This window comes from Schistocerca piceifrons, chromosome 2, assembly GCF_021461385.2.
Source record: "Schistocerca piceifrons isolate TAMUIC-IGC-003096 chromosome 2, iqSchPice1.1, whole genome shotgun sequence".
In the NCBI taxonomy this organism is placed as follows: domain Eukaryota; kingdom Metazoa; phylum Arthropoda; class Insecta; order Orthoptera; family Acrididae; genus Schistocerca; species Schistocerca piceifrons.
The window spans coordinates 795,365,003-795,377,133 of NC_060139.1; the positions used below are offsets into that span (position 1 = coordinate 795,365,003).

General features: G+C 38.7%; 1 protein-coding gene across 2 annotated transcripts in view; it reads right to left on the reverse strand.

The window, feature by feature from the left end:
* Window positions 1–580: 580 nt before the first annotated feature.
* Window positions 581–12,131, reverse strand: part of LOC124776502 (interleukin-1 receptor-associated kinase 4-like) — a 135,600-nt gene continuing 124,049 nt past the window's right edge. For both annotated transcript variants that reach the window (XM_047251521.1, XM_047251522.1), the window contains exons 9-10: window positions 7,543–7,605; window positions 581–833 (exon numbers count right to left, since the gene is read on the reverse strand). In XM_047251521.1, the coding sequence (XP_047107477.1) occupies window positions 624–833; window positions 7,543–7,605 (273 nt within the window). In that variant the 3' untranslated portion in view covers window positions 581–623. The remainder of the gene's footprint in view (window positions 834–7,542; window positions 7,606–12,131) is intronic.

The following is a 12,131-nucleotide window of genomic DNA, read 5'->3' on the forward strand; positions in this document are numbered from 1 at the left end:
TAATATGGTGAGTCTATGATACAAAGAATTAAATTTGGAAACCACATTATGCTCTTTACAAACCAACTCAATATTACACAGACAATTGTTGAACCATAATACTTTGTTTTGGCATTATTGGTGCATTAACAAAAACATTTCATTCTGTGACTGCCAACTGAGAATTACCGTTGTCACAAGAAACTGTTCTGCTGCTGCATATGTTACGCACAGGAATCACATCATCTGCAAATGGACCAATGCTGCCTGCTAAATTAAGGAAAGGGAGGAAGATTATACTTTAAAGTCCCATCATTTACAGTAATCATTAGAGGTTGAGCATAAGCTTGGTCTGTAGAAGGATGGGGAGGGAAATGACTATGGTCATCAACTCACATGATTTAGAGAAGCTGCAAAAAATGTACCACACAGGCTGAGATTCAAACCCCACTCTTCCTCGAATTAGAATTACTGCCTGCTAATTGCTTGATACAGAAAATAAATAATTCTGATCTTATTACACCTGAAGTCATATCATTGCACATACAAGATAGGAAGCTGTACTTGGACAACTGTGAAATTTAACAGAATAATTCAGCTGAACATTTTGAAAATAAAATTTAATTAATATATACAATTTGTCTCTACAAAAAACCACATTTTTCAGCAGTATTCTCTAGTGTATTCACTATATAATCCATACTTGGCCTCAATCTTTTTTCTTCCAGGCATTTAATGGCAATAACATAAAGTTCTTCACATATCTTCTGTCCATTTTCTGCTGTCCAACTACCAGCCTTGGTATCAAGAAGTGGTTCAATGGATCCTTCACAAATGTCATCAACATGCGTTACCTGAAGAGAAAAAAAAATGGTGTAGACTGCTAAGAGAAATATCCCAGTGAATGAGAATTTAAGTATTTTTTAATTGACTTACTAATTACTGTTATAACATAGGAAATTACTGTGAATTTTCACTATCTTAAACTTACAAGAGAAAAAAAAATGGTGTAGACTGCTAAGAGAAATATCCAAGTGAATGAGAATTTAAGTATTTTTTTAATTGACTTACTAATTACTGTTATAACATAGGAAATTACTGTGAATTTTCACTATCTTAAACTTACAAGCAATTTACATAATAGCTAAGTAAAAATGAAACTTCATATATGCACTATCAAATTCATAAGTAAAGATTATATTCTACGTAAGTTATGAAAGACAGAATATCCATTTGGTATATAAATGATATAGATTTACATTGTCACTGATAAAGAATATTTAGTAGGAAACATGAACTTCTTTGTGTGTCCTGCATTTTCTCTTTAGTGTATTATTATGTAGATGATTAATGAAGTACACGCAGCTCACCAGCTGTTCACTCACACCTGCCACTATTTTCAATGGTACCTTATAATTTTCATTCCCACTGTGTCAAACACATGTGGTTTAACAATTTTTGAGAACATCATTTCTGAATGTTCATGATCAATTTCTTCCTTATTTCTTTTAAACGTGTAAAGCAATAGTATGGTATTTTCTGCAAATGGTGTATTAATGGAAAATGGATTCAAAATAATGTTTTTTTTCCAGTACATATTTTGACCGAAGTGACCAAAATTTCGAAAGGTAAATGGGGGAAGGCTCTAGTTTCTGTAAGAGTTGGTCTACTTTATGGTAACTAACTAACAACAGACATGTTAGTCTTGTAAGAGCCACTTTCGATCACTGTATAAGGCACTGATGGAAGTTGAATTATTGGTTGTAATGTAAACACCACTCACTCATAAATTAGGCCTTGACCTGTTCTGACTGGCTGACTACTGCCTTCAAGGCAGTACGAGGTATGATCTATGATCGTGGGACCTGGGATCAGCATGTCATCAAAATTTTATTCATTATTGCCAGTATATGAATCCTGTTGATGCTGCTGGTTTTTTATTCATGCAGTTCCTGATTATTTGTTCTCATGAGGTTGAATGGATCTCTTTCCAAACCTCTCTACCTCAGAAAAACATCTGAGGGGGCACTTGGAATTGAACCCAGGTCCTTCCATACCAAACACAGTGACATTAACCACTGGCAGATGTGGTCAGTTGGAAATGAAGATGCAAAATTATGATATTGTAGAGCATGGCAAAAGGCTTTTTTCTCCTTTTCAATAGTAAAATGTAAAGGCTATGACAAAAGTCATGGTTTTTATTCTTTGGAACAGTGTGTTACAATGATACAGAAATAGTTTCATGCTCACTTTGGTACAAGGAAAAATACCTTTATTTGTAATGTAAATGATATTTCTTTTATGTTTATGCTTTGGATTTCTTTTTTCATAATGCTACACTATGTGATCAAAAGTATCTGGACACCCTCAAAAACATACGTTTTTTTCATATTAGGTGCATTGTGCTGCCACCTACTGCCAGATACTCCATATTAGTGACCTCAGTAGTCATTAGACATCATGAGAGAGTAGAATGGGGCACTCAGTGGAACTCACGGACTTTGAACGTAGTCAGGTGATTGGGTGTCACTTGTGTCATACATCTGTGGGCAAGATTTGCACACTCCTAAACATCCCTATGTCCACTGTTTCTGATGTGATAGTGAAGTGGAAACATGAAGGGACACGTACAGCACAAAAGTGTACAGGTCGACCTCGTCTGTTGACTGACAGAGACCACCGACAGTTGAAGAGGGTCGTAATGTGTAATAGGCAGACATCTATCCAGACCATCACACAGGAATTCCAAACTGCATCAGGATCCACTGCAAGTACTATGACAGTTAGGTGGGAGATGAGAAAACTTGGATTTCATGGTCGAGATGCTGCTCATAAGCCACACATCACACCAGTAAATGCCAAACGACACCTCGCTTGGTGTAAAGAGAGTAAGCTTTGAATGATTGAACAGTGGAAAAATGTTGTGTGGAGTAACAAATCACGGTACACAATGTGGCAATCTGATGGTACGGTGTGGGTATGGCAAATGCCTGGTGAACGTCATCTGCCAGCATGTGAAGAATGGGCTGCCATTCCCCAAGAAACCTTCCAGCACCACATATGTCTTGTGAGAGTGGAAGCTGTCATCAAGGCTATGGATGGGCCAACACCACACTGAATTCCAGCATTACCAATAGAGGGCGCCATGAACTAGTGAGTCATTTTCAGCCAGGAGTCCAGATACTTTTGAATACACATAGTGTATATACAGAACTCCAATAGGACTGGTGGTACTACTTTACAAAAAAGGGTGACGAAAAATGATGTCCACATCCACATGACCCTTACCTGCATCCGCAAGTTCCATATATGCCAATATTTGAATGTAGCCATGACAAAAAAGCTCATCAGTTGTCAACAAAGCTGCATGGGATTAGCCGAGCGGTCTAAGGTGCTGCAGTCATGGACCGTGCGGCTGGTCCCGGCGGAGGTTCGAGTCCTCCCTCGGGCATGGGTGTGTGTGTTTGTCCTTAGGATAATTTAGGTTAAGTAGTGTGTAAGGGTATGGACTGATGACCTTAGCATTTAAGTCCCATAAGATTTCACACATATTTGAACATTTTGTTGTCAACAAAATCCTTTTATCTCCCTAATTTGCAAGTGGAAATGGATTTCTCGACAAGGTGTGGTTCCTTATTGATATGGTGGCTAAGTAACATATAGTGAGTGTCAAGGAGCAGGAGCTCTCTAGAGTGCTCTCTGCATTGGCTTGGATATGGTGTGGTGGGGGTACTATGAGTACGAGATCGGCAGTCGTAATGCATAGGTGACCGTGCTGCTGTCCATTGTGTTGGCCCATTTGGTTGTTTACAGCATGTGACAATGCTCCATTTTATTATTCAGAGAGAGCAACAATGCTCCTTACACTGGAACAGCCTGTTTCAGAACAAGTGTCTACTGTCATACATATGAAAAGCGGAAGTAGCACTTAACAGATCATCATTATTTAGTCTCATAATATTTCACAAATCTGATTTTGAAGTTAAATGTTCTTGTTTCGAATGGTAACGAATACTGCAAATGTCGTGTTTTTAAATGTCAGAAATCTTATTACATCCTAATTTATTTTTTCAACAGAATCAATTAAAGTGTTTTGATTTATCTTGGGCCAAATTGCTAAAACTTCAAACCACTGCAAGTTAATTGACTCAAACATGTCTAGTTTGCTTCTCACGGTGTATTCAAATTTCTTTTTGACGACTTCTGCAGGCAGTTCTGAAGGTCACAAATATTTAAAAGGGTTGTGACAGCCTGAGAAAAGTTTATTTATCGCTGTACATCATTCTTCTTATGATTGGTATCTCCCACACTTGTGTGCTCCAACATAGTATTGAGAATGTGTGCTGAGCATGAGTGACTCATACTGATTATGTGCTGCTGCAGTGTTTGGACCTCTATCAGCAACATACACCATCTTTTGCATTGTGCTGAATAAACTGAACAACCATAATATCTTTATCAGTAAATGTTTGATGTTGTCTTCAATTTTTTTTAATCTCACTTAAACCTGTGGTGCACAACACTAAGTTTTCCTTCTTCATTGTTAAGGTGATATTCAATCACTCCCATGTAGTTTATTTTGCACTATTAATCACTACATAGATCAACTATTAATGCCTCTTCTACGCACCTAAAATATTCCTCACCTCTCTAGAACATATGATCGGCAGTTTCCTTTAACTTTCTCAAAATGTTTGTTGGATGAGATAGCAATTCTTTGATACTCACTGCACTATACATAGCACCCACATCAATAAGGCACTGTACTGTTTCAAGAAATCATTGTTTAACATATCTGAAGTCCCAGCTTACACTACACTTGTCCGCCCTATTCTGGAGTATTGCTGTGCGGTGTGGGATCTCCATCAGATAGGACTGACGGATGACATCGAAAAAGTACAGCTCATTTTGTGTTATCACGAAATAGGGGAGACAGTGCCACAGACACAATACGTGAATTGCAGTGGAAATCATTAAAACAAAGGCGTTTTTCATTGCAATGGGATCTTCTCATTAAATTTCAATCACCAGTTTTCTCCTCCGATTGCGAAAACATTCTGTTGGCACCCACCTACATAGGGAGAAATGATAATCACGATAAAATAAGAGAAATCAGGGCTCGCAACAGAAAAATTTAAGTGCTCGTTTTGCCTGCATGCTGTTCGAGAGCGGAACCGTAGAGAGACAGCTTGAAGGTGGTTCACTGAACCCTCTGCCAGGCACTTAATTGTGAATAGCAGAGTAATCACAAAGATGTAGATGTGTCCAGTGAAAGAATGCACTTTTTACATGCAAAACAAGCCACTATTTCTTCAATTTTCTCATTACTATCAAGTACAAAAGCAAATATCTTCCAAATCAATTATTTCAATTCGGCATCTCACAACAGTGGGAAATAACCTTGTTTCATCTTACATGAACTTATGCCCATGGTGTGCATTTTATTAAAGCACTATCACTAATGTTTTCTTCAATGCAATCATTACATGATCATTCAATTACTACAAAGTGTAACTGAAGTCAGCATAAATGTGGCAACTCGCACTTCTCAGATACCCGGTGGCTAGAGTTGTCATCCAGAACATGTTTCACAGACTGCATGAAAGATAAGGTCGTGGCAACCAGCAGTCGCTAGGTGCAGCTCCATTGGGTACTGCTAAACTGGTCATAGACAGAACGCAAGAACGAAAACAGACTTCTGCTTTACCTGGGCCCACAGAATTCAAGTTTCCAGCTAACACTACAACAGCTTTCAGTATTATTAGTAGTTGGGTAAATGTTTAAAGTTTTCATTTTAGTTTTATAGTAGTAGAAGTAGTTTTATTTTAAAAATTAAGAATCAGAAATATAGAGTTAAGACATAATTTATTACTAAACAAGGAAATATGATTTTTATGGCCTATTTTAGCTTTTCATATGTTGTTGTTGTGGTCTTCTGTCCAGAGACTGGTTTGATGCAGCTCTCCGTGCTACTCTATCCTGTGCAAGCCAACTACTGCAACCTACATCCTTCTGAATCTGCTTAGTGTAGTCATCTCTTGGTCTCCCTCTACAATTTTTACCCTCCACACTGGCCTCCAATAATAAATTGGTGATCCCTTGATGCCTCAGAACATGTCCTACCAACCGATCCCTTCTTCTTGTCAAGTTGTGCCACAAATTCCTCTTCTCCCAAATTCTACTCAGTACCTCCTCATTAGTTACATGATCTACTCATCTAATATTCAGCATTACTCTGTAGCACCACATTCTGAAAGCTTCTATTCTCTTCTTGTCTAAACTATTTATCGTCCATGTTTCACTTCCATACATGGCTACATTCCATAGAAATACTTTCAGAAAAGCCTTCCCGACACTGAAATCGACACTCGATGTTAACAAATTTCTCTTCTTCAGAAACGCTTTCCTTGCCATTGTCAGTCTACATTTTATATCCTCTCTACTTCGACCATCATCAATTATTTTGCTTACCAAATAGCAAAACTCATCTACTACTTTAAGTATCTCATTTCCCAATCTAATTCCCTCAACATCACCCAATTTAATTTAACTACATTCCATTAGCCTCATTTCTCTTTTGTTCATGTTCTTCTTATATCCTCCTTTCAAGACACTGTCCATTCCGTTCAGCTGCTCTTCCAAGTCCTTTGCTGTCTCTGACAGAATTACAATGTCATCGGCAAACTTCAAAAGTTTTTATTTCTTCTCCATGGATTTTAATTCCTACTCCAAATTTTTCTCTTATTTCCTTTACTGTTTTATCAATATTCAATTGAATAACATCAGGGGTAGGCTACAACCCTGTCTCACTCCCTTCCCAACCACTGCTTCCCTTTCATGCCCCTCAACCTTTATAACTGCCATCTGGTTCCTATACAAATAGTAGATAGCCTTTCGCTCCCTGTATTTGACCCCTGCCACCTTCATAATTTGAAAGAGAGTATTCTAGTCAACATTGTCAAAAGCTTTCTCTATGTCTAAAAATGCTAGAAACGTAGGTTTGCCTTTCCTTAATCTATCTTCTAAGGTAAGTCGTATGGTCAGTATTGCCTCACATGTTCCAGCATTTCTACGGAATCCAAACTGATCTTCCTCAAGATCGGCTTCTACCATTTTTTCCATTCGTCTGTAAACAATTCGTGTCAGCTTTTCAGATAATAGGCTGTCATTATGAATAATAAATAAATAAAAAACATTATAACAGTTGTGCAGTGCTAATACATGCAACATTATTGATTGACCCCAAGTAACGCAATTTTACGAAAAATGTATAATAAGGTTGATACATTCCCTTAATTTTTAACTACAAAACAAATACTATTGCAGATCCTCACAGATAACCCACTGATATCCACAGCAACACATGCTTTTATTTGAAAGGTAACAGTTTGGATTACTGTGAATATCTGCATCTGAGCAGACCTCAGCCACAAGAAACTAGAACCTACTTGTACGAATAAATTACTTCAGTATATTATTTCAGGTGTCAAGCTTTGGCACTGAAGATTTCCCAAAACTTATGACATCTACACACTTGTTGGTAAAATAATGGGCGAGTCTTACCAAGTCACAACCTTCTCTGTTTTCATCATAGGGTGACAGGCTTGTCAGAAGTTCCAGTAACACCTATAAAAATGAAAGAAAAAATCATACATATAAATTAAAAAAGTGTCATTAATCTAAAATGCTTTACTGGTGTGAAATCCCCACTTAATTATTACTCAACTGTGACACTCACTCTTAATTAATTGTTAAAAGTATTTTGAAATTGTCAAATACAGATGGAATTGTTCAGCACATCCTCTATTCCCACCTCTGCTAATCTCCATCCTTTGAAATTCCTTTCCTACTACCCTGTTTTATCACAAAACTTGTCACACCTACAGCTTCTGCTTTGTCATTACGTTCCTCTTCCCACGCTGGCTGTCACCTTTTCCAAACTGCTTTTGTGCTTCCACTTTTTAATTGCAATAAATTCACACTCTCTTTCAAGGCAATATTAGACTATATAAGATGTTTTTTTTAGAAAACATACACACATTCTACACTCACCCACCTACTAATGGTAGTGTTCCATGTTTTATCACTGCATTTGAGAGCCATATTTATTCACCTCTCTTGCCCTCACCTTAAACCATGTCATGCCACATCCCTTTTCTTCTGATTGGACAACCGCACACAAATAAAATCTAAATGAGACTGATTAGATAAGAATCTACATCATAACTGAAGATTCATCATACCAAACAATGAAGCCTCCACGTAGGAATATCAACAATGTACGAATAGATAGATTGCTTCTTACCATAAAAAAGACACACAGCAGACAGGCACAATTAAAAGACACTTACACAAAGCTTTTGGCCACAGCCTTCATGCACACAAGCAAGCACACACAACACACACATGACTGCCAACTCGAGCAGCTCAGGCCAGAACGCATCTATCACATGGGCTGCAAGCAACAGTCAGTTGGGGGAGGGGAACAGAAGGGGTAGTCATGAATTGGTGGGTGAGAGAGGAAAACTGTCTGTCAGAGTGTGCAGGGGCTAGAATTCCAACAGGTGCAGCAACTGGAGGTTGTGGGGCAGGAAGGTGAGGAAAAGAGGAGCGAAAAAGAAGAGGGGGGGGGGGGGGATGGGTGGGTGAGTTGGCAGAGGGTGGCAAACAAAAAGAGTGGGAGGTAAGAATGGGGAGGAGATGATAGGACAGACGGGCTTGAAACTGTTGGGAGGATGGTGTGAGGACACTATGTTACTGTACGTTGAGGGCAGGGATAATTACAGGAACAGAGAATGTGTTGTAAGGATAACTCCTATCTAGGCAGTTCAGAAAAACTGGTGGTGGGGGGGGAGGATCCTGATGGCTCAGAGTGTGAAGCAGCCATTGAAATCAAGCGTGTTACATTCAGCTGCTTGCTGTGCAACAGCATGGTCCAATTTGCTCTTGGTCACCGTTTGGCAGTGGTCATTCATCCTGGTGGACAGCTGGCTGGTAGCCATAACAGTACAAAAAGTTGGGCAAAGATTACTCAACTTTTTTACTGCACCATGCCTACTGAGCAGCTATCCACCAGGATGAATGGCCACTGCCAAATTGTGGCCAAGAGCAAAGTGGACCACCCTGTTGCACACCATGCAACTGTATATAACACACCTCATTTAATGGTCTGCTCTCTTTTTTCCCTTCCCTTCCTGCCCCACAGTCTCCCAGTGCTGCACCAGGTAGCTTTGTCTGCCACCTCTAGTCCCTGCATGCTCCGCCATGCAACATTGTTTCCTCTTCCCCCACCCATTCCTTTCTATCCCTCCCCCTTTCCCACTCCGCTATGTGTTGTTGCTTCCGTTCTACATGTTTTAGTTTCAATCTGGCCTGAGCAGCCAGAGAGAGCAGTCACTTTTGTGAGGTGTGCTTGCTTGAATGAATGCATGCATGTTTCCCTTTTCTGATGAAGGCTTTGGCCAAAAGCTTAATGCATAACAATCTTTTTGTTATGTCTGTGTGCAAAGCAATCTACCCTTTCCGTAATTGTTGTTACTATTGATTTTATTCGACATCCTTCTGTTATAAACAATAATTTTTCCATCTGTTTCAGTATCAATCTTGCTCCCCTCACCCCTTGTCTTTAGGAGTGTGCTAAAATATCCTGTCATTTACTTTTATACAAATGTGTAGTGTCTGTTCTTTTGGACAAAATGGACATGTCCAAAAGAACAGACACCTGATTTGCCTTCAGGGGCCATGAATCCACAATCTTCAGAGTGGATGCACAGTTATGTTCATTCTCCTGTGGGAATCTTAAAGTAGGGAGCATGGAGAACATGGATGGGGCTGATGATAGGTGGCACTCTGTGGGAATGTGGGTTGGCCAGGAGGCGTGCAGAGACAGTCCATGCAATTACGACAAACACTGTGTCTGGATGGTGTAGTGGTAAATGCAGTTTCTCAGTACGCAAGATTCCGCATAAATCCTTGATGCAGCTGACATCAATAATTCCTTCCCTTTGTTTTCTTTCTCTCCCTTCCACCTTCAATTTATATAACATTTTACTTATTTGTTTAGCTTCCCATTTTTTGCTTTATTTTTCATTTTGACATCTGTTTACTACTTATCTTTTTACTTCTTATCTTTTTAGTCTCATCACCCAATATTTTCACCTTGTGCATACTGCTATTTTTCTTTTGTTTGCCAAACCACCTTTGTCATCTTCCAGATTGCATACATTGGCATGTAGGCTCACAAAGCAAGCATGATCCTCAATAAGGTCTTCCCTTTATTTTATATCTCTATAAACATGACTGTTTCTCCATCTTAGTTCCTGATGATCTGAAATTAAGTAGTGTGAATGTCTGAAATTAAGTAGTATGAATGGATACACCCTTGCTGCAACAACTATTTGTCAGCTTTGATTTGATTTAATCAATTGGCCAACGTTTCAATCATCTGCTTCTCCCGTTCTTTACATCCTACAGCCCTCAACATCAGAAATTTGTTGTTGCCATCAATACACTAATCATCCACGCACTTCATTCAGTTCTAAGAAATGTGCAACCCTAATTTATGATATTTAACAGTACAAAGGAACATTTCTTGACCTAGTGCAGAGATGACGCTGACATCAATGAAATTTTGTGTTTTATATTGGTACAATATTGTGTAATAACCTACCTGAAATGTCAACTTATGCAGAATAATTTTGTTTATACAGTTTTTTAAAAATAATCCAGTTGTTTGGAATTCTGTGATCAACACATTCTTGGCTTTTTATAGTTTTATCATCAATGAATATTTATCCAAATGTGGTTAAGTTTTATATGGTGTCAGCTCATTCATTTTCAATAGTTCTTGAGTGGCTACATACAAACATACTGTACTTCTCTAATATACGATACACCAGTATCCTATCTGTGAGTCTTTAAAGTATCGAACTCCCATATATAAAACAGTTTCAAACATCTGATCACTTTACAAATAAGTTAATATGTTAAATATCTAGTGTTACAGATGGAAAACCTTGGCATGATGTCAAAGTTCTATCACACAAGCAACGAACATTTATTTAGTGACTAACTATTTTCCTTTCATTATTTTCTGAGGCTGTAAGAGAGGAAAACTTTAGGCAATGTTTGAAATTAGGTTTAAAGTTTGTTGGAAGTTGTTAAGTGCTCTCTTTATGATTCTCATAAAGAAACCATCACCTTCTGCTTCAGAGTGCCACAAAAGTTCTTCACAGACATCAACACGTGGCTTTTTCAGCTTTGAAGTGAGCTGGGGGTGGCACGCTTCTTGCAGACACTTTGTGAAACTTTAAGCATTTCATGAATTATGTGAAGTTCTGAACCATGGCTAATGTCCAGATTTGTGGCTATTTTATCTATCTTCACATGGCTGATTTTCCATCACAATGCAGTAGACTGCGGTGTCACAACCCATTGTGCCTGACCCGGGCACTGTGCGTCTGCCACAGAATTCCTGCCATTTCCAAACTTTCTACTCCCTCGCACACTTGCTGCAGTGATAGGCATGCATCACCATACTGAAGCTTCACTTGGTGATGGATTTCAATAGGTTTGTACTTCCAGTGCTCAGAAAATGTATGACAGAACACTGTTCTTCCTTGGTGCATGTTGCAAGTGGGGCAGCCATTTTGAACTGGTAGTGGGGTTGTTAATTACAGTTTTAAAATTTTCATTTGACTCCCATATTGTACTTCTTTACTACTAATTCTATTCACAACACATATGCAGACAATATATTTGGACACTGTGGCAGTGAATGTACCTGCAACATTATATCATTATATGACACATAGTTCAGAGATATGACACAATAAACATTGAGATGCATGAGAAACCAGCTTTTCTTGAAATAGGGTGCAAATTACCCTGCCTATACACATCCAGTGTTTGATAAGAAGATGAAACCCGGGTACACTGCCACCAGCCAAAAACAGAGAGCGCAAATAAGGAATACCGCCATTCCTAATCAAAACTTCCAGACGCAGCCATCTGCAGAGATTTTGCTGACACTCTTTTGGGATGAATGAGACGTTGTCTTGGAACACTACACAACTAGGGGAAACACTGTTTGCCAGTGAATAACACTCCAATACGTTAAAAAAAAAAATCAGCTTTAGCCTGCAATGAGATCA